Here is a 27,145-nt window from a genome sequence, read left to right on the forward strand (position 1 = left end):
ACCAATCTTCCTTAAGAAAATATTTGCATTTTCAAGTTTACTTAATAAACATTTAAATTGTTTTAAAGTTAATTGCAGCGGAGTTGACGAGTGTTTTGACCCCTTATTAAGGAGCCCGCTCTTTTTTCCTGACTTTATCGGAAAGAACATTTGGTTCTCGAACACTTGTGTTATATACGTTGAAAAAAAATATCAACTGATAAAAATATGCAAACGAAATCGTACAAAAAATTTGATTAAAAATTAGTAGCTAATTTTTATGCGTTGGAATGTAATTTTGAGATGAAACAAAAATATTGTTTAATTACCTGGTGCAGAATTGTCCCCTTCTGAAATAAAATAAAAGCAATTGTATATGCTGATCACATTGATATTATTTTTATTTTTTAAAACTATAGCAAATGGAGCAGTACATTTATTCATACAGTTTATGAATCTTCAGCATACAATTTATATGCGTCAAATAAGAGAAAAGATACATCTACCTTTGCTATCTCCTGGATAATTACCATCTTCCAGTAAGTGTTGTCCTGGTTAAAAGAAAAATTCATATTTCAAAAAGTTTAAATGAAAAACGATATTTAATATCTTAAATCTTAAGATAGATATGAAATTTAATTTGCTGAAAACCAATCTTCCTTAAGAAAATATTTGCATTTTCAATTTTACTTAATAAGCATTAAATTGTTTTAAAGTTATTTGCAGTTCAGTTAACGAGTGTTTTGACCCCTTTTTAAGGAGCCCGCTCTTTTTTCCTGACTTTGTCGGAAAGAACATTTGGTTCTCGAACACTTGTGTTATATATGTTGAAACAAAATATCAACTGATAAAAATAAGCAAACGAAATCGTAAAAAAAATTGATTAAAAATTAGCAGCTAATGTTTATGCGTTGGAATGTAATTTTGAGATGAAACAAAAATATTGTTCAATTACCTGGTACAGAATTGTCCCCTTCTGAAATAAAATAATAGCAATTGTAAATGCTGATCACATTGATATTATTTTTATTTTTTTAAACTATAGCGCAGCAGTACATTAATTCATACAGTTTATGAATCGTCAACATACAATTTATATGCGTCATATAAGAGAAAAGATACATCTACCGTTGCTTTCTCCTGGATAATTACCATTTTCCAATAAGTGTTGTCCTGGTAAAAAGAAAAATTCATATTTCAAAAAGTTTAAATGAAAAACGATTATTAATATCTTAAATCTTAAAATAGATATGAAAGTTAATTTGCTGAAAACCAATCTTCCTTAAGAAAATATTGGCATTTTCAATTTTACTTAATAAGCATTAAATTGTTTTAAAGTTATTTGCAGTTCAGTTAACGAGTGTTTTGACCCCTTATTAAGGAGCCCGCTCTTTTTTCCTGACTTTGTCGGAAAGAACATTTGGTTCTCGAACACTTGTATTATATACGTTGAAACAAAATATTAACTGATAAAAATAAGCAAACGAAATCGTACAAAAAAATGATTTAAAATTAGTGGCTTATTTTTATGCGTTGGGATGAAATTTTGAGATGAAACAAACATATTGTTCAGTTACCTGGTGCAGAATTGTCCCCTTCTGAAATAAAATAAAATAAAAGCAACTGTAAATGTTGATCACATTGATATTATTTTTATTTTTAAAACTATAGCGAATGGAGCAGTACATTTATTCATACAGCTTATGAATCGTCAACATACAATTTTATGCTTAGGCGAGCTCCCAAAAATAGCGCCACTGGCGCAAAACAACATATTAAAAGGTTTCACTTTAAAATTTGGACTACCTATCCTGCAATTTAGTAGTCATATCTCTAATAGTTTCTGAGATCAGCTCTGCACAAAATGGATCGTAATTTTTTTTCAAAAATCAGCCGTTAATGATAAACGGTTGTAACGACAACAAAACTATTATTGAAAGATAAAATTTCGATCACGTCTCATCATAAGTGAAAAAAAATGTTCGAAATTGGTCGAGAAGATTTTGAAAAATCGCGTGCACAAAATCTGGGCAAAAAAAAGAAGGAACAGAACGAAAAATTAAAATCTTACGTTGGAAACGGAATACATTCATAAGAAACAGTACGAAAACAATAAGGTCTTACGTTGGGAACGGAAAGCCTAAATTATAATCTAACAAATAGTATGAAAAATGTCAGTGAGCATGTGACCGAGTGGAATATCGTATTTGCTGATAAGGTTGTTATATCGACCAGATAACTTACAAAAAAATGACTACAACAAGACAGTTGATAGTCCTGTTCTATCAACTTGTTTGTTAGTAGTTTGTATCGCCTTAGAAACTGTTCATACGAACAGAATGCCGCCCTTGCGTATCGAATTTACTGAGAGACAAAAACATCTTATGCAGTTGAGTAAGGTATAAGAAAGAAAGGTTTACTTTAGAAAAATTGAAGTCATCGCGTTTATCATAAAGATTTGATGTTATTTTACAATAAATGTCCATTTCCAGTAAAATATCCAAACCTGAAAGAGATGACGCAGACTCAGTGGTATTTTTTTTTTCAAGTTCACTGGAATATATTGAGTCGACGTAAGATTGGAAGTAACAATTGTTAATTGATAATACGTCGTCGATATACCTGAATGTCGCGTTGAAGGCCAAAAAGAGCGAATAATTTTTTTAACGGAAGTATTGTTATTTCTGCTCTATATTAATACAAAAACGGGTCTACTTACAATTGGGCAAAATTGGTACTCATAGGAATTTCAACAGATTGTTGGAAAACTTGATTTCACAAAACTACATATCGTCTATAAGAAACTCAAGCATCTTTTTAATGTCAACTTCAGAGAACTTGTGTGCACAATACGAATGGCATTTAACAAAACAGTATCGCAAATGACTGATGACAAGGTAAGTGAATTAGCATGATTCATTTTTATTACATGAAAAAAAAGTAGCAATCAATTATATCAAAAAGAGAAGAGTGTAATTAATCGTGGGGGATGGTTGTATAAAGTGTAGAAAAGTTGTAAGTTTTAATGCTATTGATTTTGGTAAAAGTCGAGGATTTCATTTTTTTTAAAGTTCTTTGGAATTCTTAAGTATTCACACCTGATTAAAAGTGTATTTTCCTGATAAATATTTTTACGATTAACACTTTTGCTTCTATAATGTATTACAAAATCTTAATCATTTTAAAGTTTTTTTTAATAGAGTTTTCGAGTGTCTCGGTCCCTAATTTAAGGGGCCAGTCCCGTTTCCTTGATTTTGTTGGAAAGAACTTTTGATTCTCTACTACTTTTGTTATATATGTCTTAACAAAATATCAACTGTTAAAAAAATACAGATGAAAATTTTGACTCGAAATTCGTACCCAATTTTCGAGCCTAGGCGAGCTCAAAGAAATGGCGCTACTGACGCCAAAAAACTATGTTCTGCACATCTTCAAACTATGGTCTACCTGTTCTGAAAATTTCATATTTATATCTCTAATAGTCTCTGAGTTTACGTCTGCATAAAGTTGGTCGTAAAAACTTACAAAATCGGCCGTAAATCGGAACCGGAAGTGACGATTTCAAATTTCAAAAACTTCTAGAATTATGACCACTGGCAATCATCTGTGAAAAAATGGTTGAAATCGGCCGAATAGTTTTCGAGGTATCGCGTGCACACATTTTGTAGAAAAAAATAATAATAATAACTGGACTCTTGTTGCTATAGCAACAAAAAGGTCTTCTGTTCCTCATGTTTTAATCTGTACAAAATAAACCATTTCTCTTGTAAACAAAAAATGGATATAATATATACTGTACAGGAATTCCCAAGAAATAAACAAAGCAAAAAGACAAAAAGCCAATTTCTGAGTACTTTCTGTGACGACCGGAAATAACATCTGATCACACAGAACATAGTAAACATATTTTCATACATTGTATTGTCTTTCCTCAAAGTTAGGATGTTCAAGTTTTTGTTAGTTATAATATCTCGTTAAGAAAAGAGGTTTGTCTCGGGACCGGAAACGGACAAACGGAAGTTATTAAAGAAATTAAAAGTAGATATTTTTAGTACATTTACCTACAGAACATTACTGTTCTTCACATTGAGTAAAACGTTAATAAAATCTAAAGTAAAAAAAAGTATTTTGCTTGAATGCTTCAAGTGAGAACCGGAAGTGAAGTACGGCAAAATTAAATCCGTTAAACACATGTACAAACAAATGTCCATCATTCATACAAGTTTGGTGTCTTGATCTTTCACAGTTTCTGAGATCTTGCGAGTACTTTGTGTTTTTATTAAATAAGGCTATTTGAGATATTTGAGATGTCTCACCGGAAGTATATTTTTTTTACCATTTGTAGATGACCTTTTGTATTTCTTTAGCTTAAATGTTACGTCCATGCTAAGTAAACAAAATATTTCTAAAAACTGAAAATTTGGTGTACTTCCTGTGACGACTGGAAGTTACCCGGATAGAACAAAATAGTGTTAACACATGTACATACATAGGTCTATCATATCACAAAGTTTGGTTGTTCAAGTCGTTACCGTTTTTGAGATATCGTCAAAATAAGGTTTTTTGTCTCGGGACAGGAAACAGACAAACGGAAGCGCTCCATGTGAATTGTATTCAATATTTCTTGTTTACTTGCCTTTTGTACATAATTGTTCGTCGAGCTAACTACAAATATCAAAGAAAAAACTTAAACTGACAAACAACTCGATTTGTTTGAACTCTTCCGGTGTGGGCCGGAAGTGACGGAAGACATTAAAAAAACGCGGTGAAACACCTCTTCAATCAAATGTCTATCATACGTGAATGTTTCGTGCCTTAATCACTTTAAGTTTCTGAGATACCGCGGGTACAAAATGTGTTTTATAAAAGCTACCTGAGATAATTGAGATATCTCACCGGAAGTAGTATTTTTTTGTTGATATTACATCGCAGAGATATCCTATGTATAGATTGATACTTATATGTTTATTCTGTGGACAAAATATTTAATGCGTAAAATTAATTATTTTTGAAGTGCTTATGGTAACAACCGGAAGTTACGACGAACAAAACAAAAGTGTTTAAACACATCTACAGCTACAGGTCTATCACCCCACAAAGTTTGGATGTTACTACCGTTTTGGAGATCTCGAGGTGACAAGCTTTTTGTCGCGGGACAGGAAACGGACGAACGGAAGTGAATTTAGAAAATCTTTAACTAAATACTTAGATGTTTAATATTTTCAGTCATTTCTGAAAATTTTATAAACTTTCATCGAGACATCTCTGAGAAATTCACAAGACAAAAAGGGGGGAAAATAATAAAAAGAAACATTACAATCATTATAAGGTCTTCCGTTGGAAACGGAAGACATTAATAATAAGAAACAGTACGAAAACAATAAGGTCTTCCGTTGGAAACGTAAGACCTTAAAAAAGAATCCGAAGAATAACAATAAGGTCTTCCGTTGGAAACGGAAGACCTTAATTAGAAGAATAAGAAAGTGACAAAAACAATATGTCTCCCCTTGGAAAGGGGAGACATAATTAGACGAGTTAAATCAACCAAACCATAAGCCCCTTTACCCACAAAAAATTATATTTCATAATGCATACCTCTTCTTTTCAATTTATCCTTTTCTTTTTTTCTTTTCCAGAAACAGGTAAATGCAATGACGGCGATTAAGACGACCAATACAAGTATATAACAAAGAGCAATGTGACTGTCCGTTTCTCCTTGAGCTGCATGACTAATTTCTTCCGTAGTTGTTTTTGGAAGATAGGTAACCGTGGAGGTAAAATTATAATTGCCTAAATTGTCAGTAGAGGCTTGAGTTGGACAGGATGGATCCGAAACATAGCATTGAGCCTCTGTATTGATATTTTGGCAGGCGGGGTCTGTCAAAAAATATATAAGAATGATAGTTTTAAAGTATGTTTGACAAAAACTATGCTGTTAGATGTGATAGGTGCTCAAGAAACGTTAAAATTAAACGAAATATTTAAATCATTTTTAATGTAGTGTTAATTTACATTGATTAGTATTTTGATAATAATATGCTTCATGAAATAAACCTATAATTATCTAACATCACAAGCAAGAAAAGGACCAGCTACTACTTACGCGTGAGGAAATCGTAAGCCAAAAAAAAAAATTACAAATTTGGGTCGAGTTAATTCAATCATTAATCGCACTTAAAATCAGCTTGTTACTTGTAATTGAGTTACAAAAAAATGTATTGTTATTGATTATAATTGAATCCGAAAGCATTTTCACGGTTTTTACATATTTATTTTGACTTTTACAGTCGCCTTACATTACATTGATAACATATTTCTTAAATTACTTTTATTTTAAAAAAAAGATTGAAAAAAGATTGATACAATATATTTTATATAATTAGAATATCTATTGGATTTTATTTTGATACATAGAATCAATTAATGAATTCTCAATAATAACAAGAAACCGCTGTTAGCAATATAAATAAATATAGAGAGAGAAAAAGAGAAAGAGAGAGAGAGATGAGTTTCTCACATTTATGAATTTCGGCATAATGAAAACTGGCATTAGGGCATCCAAATGTAAAGTGTGAACAGTTGTGCTGAATAATCTTGTCTTTTGAAACTTCTATGCAATTACCTGTGAAACAAATCAAGTAAAAATAAGATTAACTTGTTGAATTATTAAAATATAATGCATGGGTTCATGATTTATTCTGTAAATACACCATTTTATTGCATTGATACAATTACAAAAATGAAAATTCTAATGTTTCATAACGGGCCAGTGGACGTTACTCACTTTGCATGCACACACGGCTGCAGTTATGAGTCTTTATAATTTTTTTAAAAAAATCATGATTCAATGCTTAATGCGTCCAGTTAGGTAAGACAAATAACCTTTCCTTGCCACCAAATACTGAATTAACACTCAATATAATAACATTTATTTAATCATAATTCATATCACACCACTATGTCAATGACATAAAAAAAATCGATTATGTTTGTACAGCACAGTGCCATAAATGAATTAGCTTTTTTTCAATGACAACTAATAATTAGCGCAGCCTAGAAACTTCGAAGATACCTTGGAGACAATAAAACAATGCCATACTTATTTTTTTATGATCAATGGAGATTAATACAAGTTTTAGTTCCTGAATTTTCCCAATCAAATTCGATTTTATTATTACTTTTTCCAGCATTTACAAGATGGCAAAACACGGTAATGAAATGTCAGACGACATACAACTCATAGAAAGTGGACACCGGGCGTCAACAATATATGAAAGTATTAACCTTAACATTTCTAAGTTGTTAAAGCGTTGGCGGAAACGTGGGTCGTAGAAAACAAGCCGCGAAAAGAAAGACCCATATTCGTTATCTTCAATGGAGAACAGACAATTTCTAGGCAAATAAAAAATTTCGTACAAAAAAAAGATACTACTGCTGGCTTTAATAACAGTGCACATATCAAATTGCCTAGTCGCACACAAAAAAAGCACTACAGTATATGGGATACACAAGGAGATCTTCTAGAAAGTCCATTGGAAATCAGAACGTAAACGTAAAGAAACGAATTGCTTTTTGCCGGGGAAAGTTGCATTAGACTGTTAATAACAACTGAAAAAAGGATATGTTTAGGGATGAAATGATGGCTATTATAAAACTTTAAAATTTAAAGCCTGGAGAAAGAAGACCCGAGTGTTTGGGTTATTTTGCACCAATGTCGTCTGCTACTACCAATATAATGGTATGGTGATGTTAAACATACTATGGGGTAAGAACATTAGCTTTTATAATGAAAATATGAACTCTAAAATATTTGTTAATGCTTGATGACAATATTTGCCAGGTTGTTGTCAAACATTTTGGCAGTAATACATGGTACTTTCAAGATGACAGTGCCCTATGTCATTTTTCCAATGAATCTGAGAATTGGGAACATTTGAACAAAAAACCACATATTGTCGCCACAATGTACTGAACTGAGTCCAATTAAAAAAAGGATTTGCTCTAAATTGAAAAACCTGAATCAAAAATAGACTTTAAATCCGCAATGTAAATGACCTAAAAATTCAGTTAACTTACTGAAGGCTTGGAATAAAATCACATTATTTTACATTTAAAAACTTAATACAAGTCTACAAAGATTATGTGGGGAAAAAAAGGTACTGATTCAGAAAGGTGACATTATAAATAATGTCTGTTGGGGGGGGGGCAGTTAAAATTAACACCGCAAGCAAACCATTGTCAACCGACGCAAACGTTGCTAGTGTTGATGGTAATGGAACGGATTATTAAATGCGAATAAAACAATCAGATTTCACTATTTAACATGAAAGTATAATCATACAGAATATCCGTGTGATTTGAGTCATGCAAGTTTTTCAGGTAGGCTGACTTTAATTAAAAACAATGACAGCCATTAAAATAGTTGACTCATTTTTTGGCACTATGCTGTAGATAATGCCATTGTTTATTATTATGCCTTATGTCAGTTCGTCAATATATATATTATATATATATATATATATATATATATATATATATATATAATTTATATATATATATATATATATATATATATATATATATATATATATATATATATATATATATACATTCAATACTCATCTATTTACGCATAGTATACAAAGGATTTATATAGCGTAAGCATACTTTGTCGAAATAGAGCACGGCAAATGTTTTCAATGAAAATCTTACAATCGCCGACAGCGGGTTTCGAACTCACGACGCTAAAATCATTCCAGCTTGACGCCCAACGCGTTACCGCTACGCTATATTAGCGAACATTGTAAGTGATGGTAGGTATATATATATATATATAACGTAGATATATACGACTATTATCATACAATCAAAATTATTAATCTTTCCAAAAACACTTCATTATTGACGGTAATTATAAAGTTAAAATTTCTGATTAACCTTTGAACAAATCGATTGAACATTTTGCAAAGAAATTTTTCATGAGAATCACAAAAACGCTTTTTTAAAATGACACATGATAAAGAATGTTCAAGAAAAAAATTCAATGAGATTTCGTCTGCTAAACATTTCGAGTTTTCTCGGTGAGGTCAAACGTCTCTCATTTCTTGTAAAGAACATAAACCTTTGTTGACTTCTTATTGTACAACAACTTGTTAATTTAATAAACAATCAAATCAATTGATTATTTTGAAAAAAAAATACAAACGCTTGCTTTTCCGGTGATTATTTTTAGAGCCTAACGTTAGTCAACACTCAAATGTCACAGCTCGCCCCCGGCTCGTGCACTATGTCTCAAACCTTGACTACTATTTAGGCATAGTACATGCACAACACAACACTATTATATAATTATACATGTTTAATGAAATATAGCTCATTAATCTTTGCACAAACATCTTTTTTATTGTTGTTTGAAAGTTTCATTTCTATTAAATGATTTGATTACATTTGCAATACTTACCTTCGTCTGCTAGTTTTAAATTGCCTTCAAAACAAAATTCTACCAGGGATGTTTTCTCCGTATTAGGAATACACATGTACTGGTTGTTTTCATATTCATCCTTGCTACAATTCCGTCTTAGCGATGCGCTATCAACGTCAAATTGATTTGTAGGACAAGCTTTAACAGACAACATGCCTTTAAAGAAATCTAAAACATAGTTTTCACATCAATTGTTGCTCAAACAAATCGAACTTTTGAAAAGCTAAATCATGTATATCACCAATACCATAGACTATAACTCAATTATTTGAAAGGTAAGCCAACTTGAAGTAACTATATTGTCCTTGTTTCGCGGGGGTGTTAAGGAAGCATATGGAATCTGAGTTACATTAAATTCTGTGAAATCACAAATATTAGTTATAATGTACATATTCAAATATATAAGCAACGAAACGTAGACCAAGAACAAATAAAAAATAGTGAAGATAGTTTTTTTTCCAGAAATTAATTTGTATTACGTAGATTTACACATTGATGATGTTATGACTGAAAGTTTAATGTCATGTAAATTTGATCGGAAAGCACCGTAAACATATTCAAAATATAACTAAGAATTATAATAAAGTATTATGGTATGATTTATTGAGAATTGAATAGAAAAATACTGGAAGAGATGTTAGTTTTATCAATCATTTGCTAAAAGGTATATAAATGTGCTTTTATTTCTCGGCCAGACTTTCTTCTGTCGTTGTTTACGATATAAAAATCCGACTAGAACAACACTTACCCGTATCTTTTTAACTTCAAATTTTATACGTATCGTTAGTTTAATCAATGCTTAAATTGAAAAGTGCTGCTAGAATCCCATGTTTTGTGTTGTTTGATGCAACATAACGTTTTTCGTGCAAACTTTATAAAAGTTGGGAATGTTTAACGAGAGCCGAATGAATAACTATTTAATTAAGAAGAACATAGAATTCTAGCAGCGGTTTTGATTAAACTAAGATGTTTTGCCTTCATTTGGTATGTTTATTTTATTTTGGAAACCGCGGGGTAGTGTTGTTCTATCACATTTAATGTGAAGGAAAGCTTTTTATAGTTGTCACGTGATAATGCACCAATGTGGCAGTAATGTACTACCCGATTTTAGTCATGACGTTAGTCATAACATCATCTATTTTTAAGGATAATACTTAGTTTTTGATCTTATTCAAAACAGTTAATAAAATATTTAATTTCACGATTTTGAATATAACAGTCAAATAAGACGCTAAATTGCCTATACGCTTCCTTAACACCCCCGCGTTTTAAGGCACATTATTGCATTTTCAAAAAAAAAACTAGGTTTCAATTCTACATATGGTTATCCTACTTACAACCATAGCAGCTTTTTAAAGCAGGAAATACTTTAAAAGCATGAATCGGATTTGTATACCTTTAATATCCCCAATAAACAACATGAATTTGATTTAACTGATTTATAATGGATTCCAAAGCTTTACAAAATTCCTTACAAACAGAGATATATAGCAGGTGCCAACAAATGTTCTACAAAACCTCTCTCTTTACTCCTTAATAAAATTCTTGAGTAGTGAAGAAGAAACGTCAAGAGTACTGTACAACAATAAACTGTAGAAGCACATATTTTTGTTGGGTCAAAATTTCGTTGTTTTTTAACCAAATAAAATTTCGTTAGCATTTAATTTTGTCATATCGTTATCTCTCTGTAATCATTAATACCTGGGTTAAAAATTCGTCATGTGTCCAATGAAAAATGATATCAACCTATTGAATTTTGTCAATGTTATCATAAAAGTAATCAAAAATTAATCATGGTTACCGGACTTTTTCACAGAGTAATCGATTAAATTACGATTACTTGTAATCAGAAAAAATGGATGATTACTGATTACTCATGATTACTCAGCAACCTTTAATCGATTACAGCTGATTACGATTACTGATTATGATTACCCCATCCCTGATATCGATGACGTATTATCAATTAACAATTGTTATTTCCATACTTATGTCGACTCGATATATCCCAGTGAACTTCAAATAAAAAATACCAAAAAGTCAATGTTATCTGTTTCATATTTGGATATTTTACTGGAAATGGAAATCGAATGTAACCTAAAAACAAGTTTTTATGATAAACGCGATGACTTCAATTTTTCTAAAGTAAACTTTTTTTTAATTATACCTTCATCACCTGCATATGATTTTGTTGTCTCTTAGTTAATTCGATACGCAAAGGCATGCTCTTCATCAACACTTTCGTTTGAAGTCACTTTTTTAAGTGTTCTATGGTCAATAAAAAGACCTTGTCAACAAATACAATCTCCCAATGGGGTACATTGAGAAAATACAATTTGAGGACCGGAAACATTTTAAAAGGTTGATTCAAATTGTTTTTACCTTGAATATACGTTGTAAAAGTGAAAAATATATAACTAAACGCAATGTGGATTTCCGTTTGTCCTTGATATTGATTTATATTTAACTTTGACGAAATTCAGATTGTGGCTTATATTTATATAAGATTAAAAAAATGGATTTTCATATAGTTGGAAAATACATTAGAATTACCACATGTTTCGATAATTACGCTGGTGGATTTTCTGCTGTGTAAATAAAACACACCATTTTCTATTACTTATTATTTCTATTTGTTGTTAATATTTTCTTAACAATCCTAAGATTCATTAGACATACTTGTAAAAACTGACCAATTTTATCTCTTCATTTCATAAACACGCATAGTGCCGTAAACTGTTAACTTGAAGGTACGCATGCGTGAGGAAGGGTGGCAGCTTTGAATTTTAAGAGAGAGAATTTTTCTACGTTTTTCACAATTTATACCAATAATACTGTTCGGAATTTGTTATGTGTTCGTGGATAAGTGCAAGGATGTGTTTTCTTGGTGATATAGTGTAAAATGGCACACACATGCAATAGGAAAAGGAAAAACAAGTCATCGAATGTTAGCGGGGAAAGGACACAAAAGGTTCATGTGAGTAATTCTCAACTATCAACGGTTCCAAGTTTACACGGTATGGAAACACAAACAACTAACAGCAATAGTAGCAATAGCATCTGTCATAATAGTTCTAGTTCCCAAACTGCACAGCATTCCACACCGGTGACCCCTGTAAACAATTGCCAAGGAAACCTGTTCACCCCCTATGGGCCCCAGGGACCACAAAGTCAATTCGCTGGCTATATTTCCCCCATACCAAACCAACAACATAGTCAACCACAACAACATCCCCAACCGCAACACACTGATATCATGGAAGCTCTGAGAGTCATGTCAAGGAACATAGCGCAAGTTTCAACGAAGCTAAATAAACTGGACCTTATTGAACACAGACTCAGTGAACTGGAAAGGAATTTCGGAAACGTAAACACAGAATTTAAAGACATGAAGGCCAAGGTCAACGGAGTCGAAGAAAGTGTGGTATTTATTAACAAGCAGTATGAAGATCAAACAAAAGAAGTATTGGCTGTTAAAAAATATGTCTGTGAAATAACAAATGTTAACGAAAACATCCTCAAAGAGTTGAGCCTTGTGAAATCGGAGTTCGAGAATTTAAACGAACGCCACTTAGACCTTCAAACACGTTCGATGAGAGATAACCTTATTTTTGAAGGAATCGTCGAAACGCAAGAGGAAAACACAGAGGAGGTCTTAAGAGAATTCTTAAAATCAGAAATGGGCATAACGGAAGAGCCACAATTCCAACGAGTGCATAGACTGGGGAAAAGAGTGCAGGGACGTCACCGGCCAATTATAGCGAAATTCGTCCTATTCAAAGAGAGAAAAAAGGTCAGAAAAGCTGCTTCATCCAAACTTGTTGGAAAACCATTTGGAATTGATGAACAGTTCCCAAAGGAAATCAACGACCGCAGAAAACTGTTATACCCTCATTATAAACAAGCAAAACGTCTCGGAAAAAAGACTGTGCTGATTGCAGATAAACTTTTCGTGAATGGGACAGAAATCCCCCTTTCCTCGTTCCACAACCCAGCGTCAACACAGCGCACTGACCCGGATACCGCATACGGACCACGCCAATCCGCAACGCGCAGCGCAAATCGACATGAAACCCGTTTTGCGACCACGCGCCGTTAGGGATACCAAAGAGAGCAACCGAGCGGGAATGTAAACAACGAAAACGAAACCACCGAATGTAACTCTCTCATATCTTCAGACACTTCTTATGCGAGGATTGTTTCTATCAATGTTTGCGGTCTAGTTTCTAAGCTCCGAAATCCTGAGTTTGTTGATGTTATTAGCAAATATGATATGATCTGCATCACAGAGACAAAAACAGATAAAGCTGACAATATTGATATCCCAAACTTCAGTGTATTCAGCGAACTTAGATCAAATCTGTCATTTCGGAAGTCTGGTGGTATTGTAGTCTATATTAGAGATTCTTTATCCAAATTCTGTAGCATTATTAATAATGCAAGTGACAATATATTATGGATTAGAATAGAAGGTAAAACATTTAGTATTAAGAAACATAGTTTGATGGGAACTGTTTATATACCGCCATCAAACTCCAGATTTTCATCAGTTGAAATTTTTGACGATATTGAGAATGAGATTTTTAACTTGTCCAAAGAAAATGATTGTATATGTTTATTAGGTGACTTTAATAGTAGAGTATCCACATTGAGAGATTTTATTGATGTTGATGATTCTCTATCACATTTTTGTAACAGTGCTGACAATAACAGTAATTTTGATTGGGCTGTTGATCAAATAGACCTAGAAGCAATTGAAAAATATGGTTTTTCCATAGAAAGGGAATCTAAAGATAACATTGTTAACTGCTATGGAAAAAAACTTATTGATATTTGTAAACATTGTAATATTATAATACTTAATGGTAGATCCATGGGTGACCAAAATGGTGAGTTTACATGTAAACAATCAAGTGTCGTAGATTATTGTATTTCAAACACTGAGTTTTTAAGATATGTACACAATGTGAGAATATTACCTTTTTCCTCATTTTTATCTGATGTTCATAACCCTATAGAGATAGTATTGACACTTGAAAGACAGCACAGCACTGAATCCATATATCAACAAAAGCCAACACAAGAAATTGCTAAACAATGGAATCCCGAAAAAGTTGAAGTATATCATAACTATATAAAAGAAAAAGTAGATATTGTAAAATCATTAGAAAATGAACTAAGTAACACTATGCTTGAAAACATATCACTTGAATTTATTGATAATATTAATGAAAAGATTAGTGATGTACTGGTCGAAAGTGCCAAAAATGTATTCGGTAGAAAGCCAGTTCTTACAAATACAAGTGAAACACTCAATGTCAAATATAAGAAACCATGGTTTACTCGGGACTGTAATAATGCTCGACAGAATTATAGAAAAGCGAAAAGGTTGTACAAAAAATTTGGTGGAGATATTTTTAAAAGTGACTTGTATGAAAAAGAAAAATTGTATTAAAAAAGGTTGGAAAATGCAAATGTAACGCATAGAGTAGAAATGAAAAAAAAGACTTTTTAGTTTAAGAACAAATAATCCTATAGAATATTGGAAAATTTTGAATACAAACACAGATAAGAAAAGATGTAATGCAAATTTATATGACCTTCTTACTTTTTATAAGGATTGTTGTAACAAGAACTTTAATAAACAAGAAAAGTCAAATAAAAATGTATTTTCTCTTGATGAACTTAATATGTTATCTGATATTAATCTTAATAATGACATTAACCAACCAATAACTTGTGAAGAAATATTTAAGGGTATCAATATGTTGAAAAATAACAAAGCTTGTGGTGATGATAGAATTTTTAATGAATATATCAAAAGTACCCAAGATTGTATGTTGAATTTATATACTGTATTGTTTAACAAAATATTTGATTCTGGTGTTATACCCACACAGTGGGTTAGTGGTAACATTATACCTTTTTATAAGAATAAAGGGGATAGTACAGAACCCCAAAATTATAGACCAATTACACTCTTGAGCTGTCTTGGAAAATTATTCACTGCTATCATTAATGAAAGGTTAAACAAATATGCTGACAATGTTCAACTCATTTTAGAGAACCAAGCAGGTTTTCGTAGGGGTCATAGTACAATAGATCATATTTTTTCATTGTATTCCCTTATCGAACTCTTCAAATTGCATAAGATGAAATTATATTGTGCGTTTATAGATTTTGAGAAAGCATTTGACTCTGTTTTGCACATTGGTTTATGGAACAAGGTATTATCAAACAATATTGATGGAAAATGTTTTAAAATTATTACTAATATGTACAAAGGTATTAAGTCAAAAGTTCTGGTTAATGGATTAAGTTCGGAATTTTTTCCGAGTTGGAGTACGACAAGGGGAAAATTTATCGCCTTTTTTATTTTCACTATATTTAAATGATCTTGAGGAGTATCTTTATACAAACAATGTCAGAGGTTTGTCACGCTTGTCTGATAACATTAAGAAAGATCTTAATCTTTATTTAAATCTTTTTGTCTTATTGTATGCAGATGATACCATCTTATTGTCAGAAAATCCAGAAGATTTTCAACACTTACTCAATGTTTTTTCTAGATATTGTAAAGAGTGGCGTCTTAAGGTTAACAGTAAAAAAAGTAAAGTTGTAATATTTGGTCGAGGTAAACAAACCAACTGTTTTACTCTTGAAGGTTCCCAATTAGAAATTGTTAACAACTTTAAATACCTGGGTGTTACTTTTTGTAAAAGCAACTCTTTTAATCTTAATGTCAAGAACTGTTTGATAAAGCTACTAAAGCAATGTATGGTGTTATTGGGAAGTGCAGAACCCATAATCTAGCAATTGATTGTAAAGTAGACATGTTCGATAAAATTATCAAACCAATATTATTATATGGATGCGAAGTTTGGGGTTTTCATAACAGTAATCTCCTTGAAAAATTATATTTAAAATTTTGTAAACATATATTGAACTAGAGAACCTCAACTCCAAACTTTATGGTATATGGGGAACTTGGAAGATACCCCTTAACAATTAATGTTAAAGTTAGAATGATTTCCTTCTGGGGTAATTAGTCAATTTCCAGAACTCAAAATTGTCAGCAAAACTTTTTAATGTATTGAAGCATTTTGATAACCCATGGTACGAAGCCATTAAGGAAACTTTAAATCAATGTGGATTGACATATATATGGTATCAAAACACAATAAACATACCCTGGTTAAAATCTAAAGTATACAATATTTTATTAGACCAATTTAAGCAATCATGGTATAGTGAGGTACATAATTCTCCAAAAGGTTTAAATTATAGGATTTTTAAAAAGTCACTGGATTTTGAAAAGTATTTATTGACTTTGCCAACACAATTATGTAAGAAATATTGTAACTTTAGAACTTGTTATGCTAAATTACCTATTGAGATAGGTAGATGGTTTAATATTCCTAGAGAAAACAGAATTTGTAAACTATGTACCTGCAATGAAATAGGGGATGAATTTCACTACCTTTTCAAATGTACTGATGTATATATATCCAATTCAAGGGTTAGATGTTTACCAAAATATTTCATAACAAATCCAAATGTTGTAAATTTTGAAAAACTGTTTAATGTCACAAACATAAACCAACTTACCAATATTTGTAAACTATTAGATACTATATTTGAGAGAGTTAGCTCTCTTGGTTAAATTATATCTGTTATCCCTTCATCATGCCTGTACCATTGATTTTCATGTATTATATATATTGTAGTTTGTACATACTGTACATGTTTTTTTTCTCTACACTGTAAATTCAGTTATGAGAATAAAGTTCATTGTCATTGTGATTGTTAATGCACGTGTATGTCCTAAATACTGAAATGTACAGGTTTCGGGAATCAACTTAACATATCGGTTTTTTCTTTTAATAATTAAATTATTATACATGTAATTATAAAATTGTTGTTGCTTCTAGCACAGTAAATCATAACATATTGAGTCAGTATGCTTGCTTGTGTATTTTAAGTTTAAGTCGCAATCATTTCCTGCGTATGGTGAATAAAAAAATCAGGGTAGAAAACGACATACCCTAGGGGTTTTCACACCTGTTCAAGACAAAAGAAAAACTGTAAATTGCGTACAGCTTCGTCTAACCGTAGAACACCGCTCATCTTTTTTACAGAGAGAGAGAGAGAGAAAGAGAGAGAGAGAGAGAGAGATTTATTTTAGTTTTTCACATTAATTAATTTCGTCATAATGAAAACTGACATTAGAGCATCCAAATGAAAAGTGTGAACAGTTGCGTGGAAATAAGATTAAATTAAACTTGCTTAATTACTAAACAAAATTTATGATCCGCTTTTTATAGGAGAAATCTGATATAATCTTTCTTCCTTCTTTCACAATCATAATAACTAAAATGACATTAAAATGACATTAAATATTGTACACTTTTAGTGATCTTGTGCAAACGGCGTTTTCTATTTTTTTTCCATGACTAAATTCTTCTCCAAAATATGTCTTACATTATGTTAAGTTTTTCCTCAAGAAATTCCAAAACTGAAAAAATACCCTGCATTTTTAAGAGTATTTATAAATATTGGTAAATTTAAACCATTCTTATTATCCCTTTAGAGAGAAGTTTGATAACTTCTTTTACTTAGTATTTTTTTCTGTTTTAGTTTTCAACTCGTGACACCCTTCTATTTAACATGGCCCAGGTAATTTGCACCATAGACATGGGTGAGGAAAGCAGAAATACAATATTACTAATCGTACACCTTCTTACGTTAAGAATGGCCTGTATCGAATCAAACAACCATCTATGTATTTAAAATATTTGTATCTATTAAACGTTCGTAAAATAACTTGCATGTTGTCTAAATAGTCATTGGTTATGCATTTTTTTTAGATTAACAGGCTAGTATGTGCAACTTAATTTGTCCAAGCAATGCAATGACTTTCAAAAAGCTTTTTAAAAATCAGAATACGATCAAAATCGTTAATGGGAGCATACAAATGATAATATTTCGCTTTTTAATTACAGTTTATATGCTCCTAGTGTAAATAGGCAGTTGTTTCATCTATGGACAAGTACAAAAGACCTATTTGGGTTGACAATTGTTTGTATATTAAAAATAAAACCTAAATTAAAAGGACTGAAATAATTATCAATAAATACGGAAGGATTTAAACAAGTAAAAAATGACTTTCACTCAAAAATGTAGTCAAAGTGCGTAGAAACGCCTGTTTATCAGTCAGTATACACTTAATTATCCAAATTGTTTTGTGTAAACAAAGATGAAGGAGTTTTTTAATTTAAAAAAAAATGATGAACGTTTCTGTCTCAATTTGATTAAGAATACGAAAAATCTAAGATTATCTTCTTTAACTGATTGTTATCTAACTTTCAAAAGGTATTGATAATTACATTTATTTGGTAGACTTGTAAATATATTGTGTTTTTAAAAACCAAATGCTTATATGTACTTACTGCGGTTAGATGCTCAACAAATTAACCATCAGATGAAAAATAACAATTTGTCAACCATCTCAAAAATCCATAAAACGAAATACAAATTCAAAGCAGAGCAACACGCACCTCTATAAAGTAAAGGTAGGATCAGGCGCGTAGGAGGAGTGAGCATCCTCTGCTGACCGGTCACACCAACCGTGTGCTCTTTGTCGTAATCGGGAAAGTCCGTAGACAATTAGATGATTATTTTTATGGTCTAACAACTAGTATAAAAAAAGGCAGTCAGCATGCGAACAAGTGGAAGATTGTATTTGCTGATAAGGTCGTTGTATCGACAATAGAACTTACAAAAAATCCGGTTTTATCAACATGTTTGTAAGTAGCTTGCCTCGCCTAAGAAACTGTTCATACGAAGAGCATGCACTTGCGTATCCAATTAACTGAGATAAAAAAACACCATATGCAGTTGACGAAGGTATATTGCTACTTAAGTACAGAAAGTTGACTGTAAAGAAATGCAAGTCATCACGTTTATCATAAGGTTTTGTTGTTAGGTTACCATCAATGTTCATTTTAAGTTAAATATCCAGATATGAAACAAATGACACAGATTCTCTGGTATCTTTTATTTTAATTTCACTGGGATATAACAATTGTTAATTGATAATTCGTCATCGATATACTTGAAAGTTGAGAAGAAGGCTACATGTCTGTCTTTAAAAGATTTAAAATATGATTTTTAGCCGAAACATATATCTTTTAAAGTACGCAAATATCCAAATAGTGATGTTTTAAATTAAATAGTTCAACGCTGTCTTAAAATGTCACGGCCATCTAATCGTCTTAACAGAAAACAGAACATATTATACACTGATAAAAGTGTAATTACTCATGTGCAAAAATCAAAATGAGGAATTTATACAATTCTCAGTGTCTTTGTCTATAAAAACACTTCGAATGGACTTTGTTTTTACAGTCTAATAAATTCAAATGACGTATCTTTGGGGTGCAAGCAGGATTTGCAAAATTAAAAGATATGGAAATGGAAATCACAAAAATAAGTCAATATTCTAAAAGGTAATGGAACAATTGCTAAAAATTATATAAAGATAGGTATTAAGAAACCATTCTTTAAATACTATGAGATGATGATTTCGGTCGGTGCATGATCAAATCTGCATAAAGCCTTTCGGGTTTAAGTGGATATGACCACGTCCCAAACAAAATTATCATCCCATAACATTCAAAGAGTGATTCCGCAAACAATCAATGTTGTCCTGTAGCAACCACAGAACACAACACACCTTTAAACTTCAATTAAATCAAATAAACACTCATCAATGCCCTGCATTAACTTAGATGTTCAATGCCAAGTTGCAAACTTGATAGATAGTACAGACATGTACAAGACAATATATTTCAAATAAATGAATTATGCCATGTTACAGGCTCTGATGAAGAGGATTTAGAGGTCACGTACAGGACTTTTTTCTACTTTCGTTTTCACAACTTTGTAAACACTCGTCAATGCCCTGCATTAACTTAAATGTTAAATGCCAAGTTGCAAATTTGATAAATAGTACAGACATGTACAAGATAATATAGTTTAAATAAATGATTTATGCCATGTTACAGGCTCTACTTTTTTCTACTTTCGTTATCACAACTTTTTATCTGTAATATACATCAGTGTCACTTTCCGCAAACCTTAAACTGATATGCTTAATATTCATATTTAAAACTAACATATATAAATCATTACATACTTACTTGTGAATTTCTATCTTAAATGACACTTAGGCTAGTAAACCGTATCCGTTCAAAAAAAAATCCGTTCCGAAAACAAATTCCAACAAGGAAGGTATTTGAATTGGAAAAACTCTCGGCTGGTCGATTTTTTTAAGTACCTGACTGAACATTCACGGTCTGTTTATTTTTGTGTACCTAGTTATCTATTTTTGCCTCTTGGACTTTTTTGAATTCGTTAATCTAACAACTGCAATATTATCAATTATTAAAATCACATCTGTCTGTTGTTATCATTTCTTGAACATAGATTAATATTAATATTCGTACAATAATAAACGTAGATTTGGAAGAATGTTTCATACACAATATCCGCTGCCCGTTCGTCTGCCTGTTACAAACGTTTGTCATCACTTAAGCCTAAAAACTTAAATGTCGCGTAAAAAGGGGTTTTAAAAGACAAAATTATTAATCTGTTTTAACTCTAAAAGAAAAAAACATTAAAAGAAAAAATATTTAAAAGAAGATGCTCAAAATAATGTGTGTAACCCAAGCAGCCCAAATGAGGAAATAAAAAGGTTGGCGCCTAAAATTTTCAAAATATTTTAATTTGTCAACGGCAAAATGGAGTTGGTCTTTCTGATTACATTATAACTATCCATGTAGTTTTGTAGCCCTTTTCACAAAAAAAAATATCATACAGTTAATTTTATTTGTAAATGAAAACGTAAGTTTTTCTTAATCAAATATATTCCTGATTATTCACATTCACTCTCTCTCTCTCTCTCTCTCTCTCTCTCTCTCTCTCTCTCTCTCTCTCTCATTATCTAGTCTTATAATTTGAGGTCCCGAGTCAGAAAGGTATTAGGAATAATGAAACCCCCATGCAGCATCACGACCAATTCCAACACAAATATTATTGTTAACATTTCTACGACTACAAACGACACCAACTCAGTATAATCTCTCTCTCTCTCTCTCTCTCTCTCTCTCTCTCTCTCTCTCTCTCTCTCTCTCTCTCTCTCTCACACACACACACACACACACACGCGCGCGCAGGCGTTTATAGCATCTTCTTCTGGCGTATCTTGATATATTTTAAACAGAGTAGAAATAGATTCATGAGTTGAAGATATTTAGATAAAATGACCACGCCTAATAAAACATTCCTTGACCTCAAACATTTTATTTCTTGCTGAAATCAATTAAGGTCTTCAGTTTCCGAGCTGAATGTAAACATGTTAAACGCCCCACTGTAAGTTAATTAATATTACTTTTTAGGTTTGTTACTGACTAACGTAGTTACTTGTGAATCGAGCCGTCCGTGAGGATGCGGACCATCAAATCTAAATGTAATAACACGTATTGTTTTGTTTTCCCGAGGACTACCACGTAAAACAATTATTTCACAAGAAGCGACGATCTTTGAAATTCGATGTATAAAAGTGGCTTACATGTTACCGATTTTAACGCAGTTGATCTATCATCATTTTTGACTTCCAAATAGTCTTTGACAATTTTTGCTGCACCTTTTTTATACTTTTATATTTAAAGCTGAACACCGCTTGTAAATAGACACCCGGCCCCGAGGTTATAAAACTTTCTTGAGTAAGATCTCGTACTCCAAATCGGACTCTGTGCTCCAAACCGAACTCGTACTCAAGATATCGAGGTTATAAAACTTGTTCATACTCATACTCGTACTCCGGCTGAGTAGAAAACGGCGATTTTCTGAGTAAGCTTTGGAGCCTTCTCAAAGTCGTACTCAAGACATTTAATCTAAATAAAATGCAGTGCAAACATATAATATTGTTCATATTGTAACGTTGCTGTATTATATGCTATAATTTAATCATATTTACATGTATATGAATTAAAATGGAAAGTTTTTACCATTGTTATTAATGACATATCTAGATAAAATGGAGGTGAATTTAAGAGTAAGGGCGACTTGCAACCAAGCTTATCAAAATAACTTTTACAAATGTAGATAGTTTGCTTCATTAATTAATGTACATATACATGTAAATCTACGTACAAAATACTATCGTTGAATAGCTCGACTTTTTAAGAATTCTGTTTTTAATCAAATACGACCCATACACCCCATCATTTAAAACAAAGTAATCAATGTACATGTATCGTTATTTATCAATTTAAATCAGATGTACGTGCTGGTTAATTAATTTCAATCAGATGTACGTGCTAGGTCCCTTCTTGTTTATAGTGAAAATGTAGGTTAGTTCTAAACATTACAAAGGATGGGGGATGCATAAAAGTCTAACACTCTCTATTACTTACTTTTTAATCAATTATCATTTACGTTGCATGCCACAAAACTTGGAAAGAGAAACATTTTATAGAATAAGCGGTAATCAGTGGTGGAGTAAAGGAGGTCGTACCCCCCCCCCCCCCCACAGCCCTAAAAAAATGTCCAAATAAAGTTAAATCAAACTCCTTCTGGCAAAGAAAATGTAAAACTTAATTATCTTAATTATCTTTTTAACTTGGGGGACTTCTCTACATTAGACTGATTTCAATGGTGCAATATGAAGAATACGAGTGTGTTCAATGGTGTAACTAAAAAACCCAGAAAAAAAAACCATTTTGGTTACGCTGTCCTTGTGTTCAAATATGACAAGTCACCCATATAACCACCTTTAAGTAATTGGTTATACTAACTTGTGTTTTAACGACTCTTCCATTGTTATTATAATATAAGCTGGTATATATAGTTATCTGTTATTAAAACTTAATTAATTTACATTGTCCCATTGAACTTGATTTTTAAACTGATTAATTTACAGTCATTCGAAAGAAAAAAAATAAAAGATGTTTCTTGGATTTCTACAAGACAGATAGATTTGATGACTGTAGGTCTGGAGTCTACAAACCTTTAAAAATTGTAAATAATTTTATTATTTAAGTATACCGGTAATCACGAGAAGAAATATCTAAAACGTCTATTTGAATATCAAAGAAATTTTACGATGAAACATCACCTACCTTACGATCTTTATTATTTATTTCAAATTAAAACATCGAGAGCATAGCCATGTGTAAGTATACGTAAGGTGAAATGCATTGTTTGGCTTAACATTTGATTATAAACGCTGGAATAAAAGGATGGTGGGTCCCGGTGACCCCATAGTCTTAAGTATTATATTCGTATCTTTCTACAAATGAATACTTAAAAATAAAATTTGGTGTTATGACATCAAGATTTATTCTTAAATACGCAGTTATGAAAAACCTTAAGTATGATCGACGTATATATTCTACTTGAGAATTCGGGAAATTTACAGTTAATTAAAAGCTTGTTTATGTAAAAAAAAAATAACACTTTAATTAATCATAGAATTTATGAGAGAGAGAGAGAGAGAGAGAGATGAAGGGGATTATTGTTATTCTATGCAATCGATAAAAAATACATGTACTACTTGTGATAAAATAGCTTTTTTATCTAAAGTAACCAAATATTTAGGTCAAATGCATCAAAATTAACACATGTATTTCGAATTTAAAAGATGAATAGGAAAAGACTTGCTTAAAAATATCAAATGACGTTACTTAAGATTACAAATGACACAGTACGTGTATGTATAAATTCTAAACACACATTTTCAAGCCTTGACTAAGTGAGAAAAACTTGAACCATCAATAAAACCCCACAAAAAGGGTTACAGCAACTTTAGTACACAGTTTCCTTGAACACGTTGTTTCGGTTTAACGTGGTCCACATATTGGAAATTTCAAAAATATTTCAATTAGTGAATTTTCTTGAACTCTCGTGCACATTCCCAAAAATATTAAAATGAGAAACTTTACGTGTGTCCTTGGCTTTTCATTGGACTGTGTATGGTGCCATTAATCGACGCTGCTACATTGACAAGTGTGATTCTGGATACGTTAGTGAGGATGAACATTTCCTTGAGCAAGTGCCGTGGCCAGTGTTACGATGGAGCCAGCAACATGTCCGAGGCAAAGAAAGGCGTGGCAGCAAACATCACCAAACAAGAACCTGGGGCCATCTATACACACTGCTATGGACATGCACTTAACCTTACTGTTGTTGATACTGTGACAAGAACGAAAGTGATGCGTGATTCTTTGGATACTGTGTCTGAAATGTCCAAACTCGTTAAGTATTCTCCTAGGAGGGACAGTATCCTGGAACAGCTAAAGCGCGAGATGTCACCAGACACGCCCGGATTCCATGCGCTTTGCCCAACTTGGTGGACCGTGTTAGCTCTCAGCCTGAACAGTGTTTTAGAAAACTACTCCGAATTATCGGTGTTAAGACCCAGATGCAAAGTTTTGACTTCTTCTTAGGTGTGTCCCTTGGATACGAAATTCTACGCCATACAGACAATCCCAGCCGAACCCTGCAGAAAACGGACCACTCAGCTGCAGAAGGTCATCACATTACAGAGCTCTCCTTGACAACTCTCAGTGAAATGCGTAACGAGGACTCTTTTGACACATTCTGGGAATCACAAAACAACAAACTAGATTATTTGGACGTCGTTGAACCAAGACTCCCTCGACGCAGGAAGATGCCAAAGCGATTTGAAACCGGGAATGCTCCTCCAGAGTTTGCAACATCCGAGAAAGAACTATATAGACAGATGTACTATGAAGCTTTGGATCTTGTGATGAGTTGTGTGAAGGAGCGTTTTGACCAGCCATGTTTCCGCGTGTACCGTCATCTAGAGGACGTGCTTCTAAAGTCTGTGCGCGGTGACAAGACATTGAAAGAAGACTTGGATTTCATCTTAGACTTCTACAAAGATGATTTAGACAAGACATCCCTTTCATCACAACTAGAGACTTTCACATCGTACGCTAGAAACAACATGTGTTATCCATCAACAGTGTCTGTATTGCACTTGGTGAAGTCAGTGTGCCAGATGTCTCCAACTTCAAGATGTCTATTCTCTGAGATTGTGACTCTCTTGAGACTTGTACTAGTGATGCCAGCCACTAATGCCACAAGCGAGCGGACTTTCTCATCACTGCGCCGAGTTAAGACGTACTTACGTTCTACAATGACCCAGGAGATGCTGAATCACCTGCTTATTCTCCACATTCATCGGGATGCTACAGACGCTCTGGATCTATGCGCTATCGGAAACGACTTTGTGTCCGCACGAGATTCAAGGAAATCCATTTTTGGAAGTTTTTAATGTGCATCTTAGATTGATGAGTTGAAGACAATAGTGCTTATATATGTAGTTGAATAGACATTTAGTACTTATACATGCATGTAAACTTCTTTGATATTAATTTTGCGAGTTGTGTTATCTTAGTTAATTTCATTGTGATGAAACGAAAATAAACAAACATCACATTCAACTTTATTTGTTAATTATAGGGCCATCATATAAACGGCAATAAAATAAAATATGTTATTAAACTATACCAATTATTCTATAAATTTCAAGTAAGATCCGGACACCGGATCCGGGATCAAATCCGCCGCCCCAATATGAAATACCTTCCGCCGCCCCTGTTTTGGCATATGTTCATTGATGCAATTCCAACCCCCGCCCCACCCCTTCAAGATATTAGATGTTTTTTTTCTCACAAGAATTAAGGCAAATATAGTATGTTGCAGTTAAATTCGAATAGCCCTATAATTTCCTTAGTGTATACTCAATGCAATTGCGGTCACTGAGAGCAGGTCACGCCAGTTACACCTTTGACTGTTTCACTTAAATTCAAGAACAATGGTAGTATTTCTTTTCAAAAGGGTGTAGTGTATTTCGGGGTTTAATCTAAATGTTAATTGGGATCGGGTTCGGGATCCGGGGTATCTTTGCAGTGTTGTCCCGTTCGCCAGGCCGAGGCCAGTTACACTTTGTCTGTCTTGAGTTCTTGTGGTTTGTCAGCTTTTATCTTCTTTGTTCTTAGTTGTTCATATACGTTTTACTTAAGTGATTTGTGTTGTTGTTCCGTTCAATAGTAAAATCACTTTATTGGCGCTTCGAGCAGGGTATTTTAGCGGTCTTTTAAGACCGGCATGGTGATTAGGGGACACCACGTGGGTCGGCAATGTTTAAATGTTGGTAGGTTTTGGGTTTGTGTTATGTTATTGTTGTGGTAGGACAGTGCATTGTTGTTTGTTTGTATCTTGTGACAATGGAGGGAAAGCTGGGGTTGAGTAGTCATGGTAGGGAGAGTTCCTGGTTCGTGAGTGGCATAAGTGACCCGGGGGCATAGTAGTTGAGCCGGACGGCTTAGCAGGGGCCCAATGGAGGGATACAATTGCCTGGGAGGGATTCAAGTCTGACTGGAATGACCAGATTTGCGGTCTTTCATCTCCATTTAGTCCACCAGGGTATGCTGGGGAGGTAGAGGTGTCTCTCCCCCAGGGGTGTAATGGTGGTGGCACAGCTAGGGATATAGACCCAGCTGGGGATAGACATGCGCGGAATGTTGGGACTGTACAGGGGGATCCTATGTTAATGGCAAGGATTGAGGCCTTGGAGTCCCAGTTGGCCCAAGT

General features: G+C 32.8%; 1 protein-coding gene and 1 long non-coding RNA gene across 2 annotated transcripts; one reads left to right on the top strand and one right to left on the bottom strand.

Moving 5' to 3' along the window:
- Positions 1-5,580: 5,580 nt before the first annotated feature.
- On the bottom strand, positions 5,581-20,762 carry LOC136271183 (uncharacterized). Its single transcript, XR_010709044.1, has 4 exons — positions 20,662-20,762; positions 9,440-9,628; positions 6,497-6,601; positions 5,581-5,856 (listed from the first exon to the last, which is right to left on the bottom strand). It is a non-coding gene; the product is annotated as an uncharacterized lncRNA (long non-coding RNA).
- A 3,793-nt stretch (positions 20,763-24,555) lies between these two features.
- On the top strand, positions 24,556-25,823 carry LOC105333833 (zinc finger MYM-type protein 1-like). The gene is made up of 2 exons (XM_066072480.1): positions 24,556-24,802; positions 24,970-25,823. Exons 1-2 carry the CDS (start codon positions 24,556-24,558, stop codon positions 25,821-25,823), a joined length of 1,101 nt encoding a protein of 366 aa, XP_065928552.1.
- The last annotated feature ends 1,322 nt before the right edge of the window (positions 25,824-27,145 follow it).

This window comes from Magallana gigas, chromosome 9, assembly GCF_963853765.1.
Source record: "Magallana gigas chromosome 9, xbMagGiga1.1, whole genome shotgun sequence".
NCBI classification, from domain to species: Eukaryota; Metazoa; Mollusca; class Bivalvia; order Ostreida; family Ostreidae; genus Magallana; species Magallana gigas.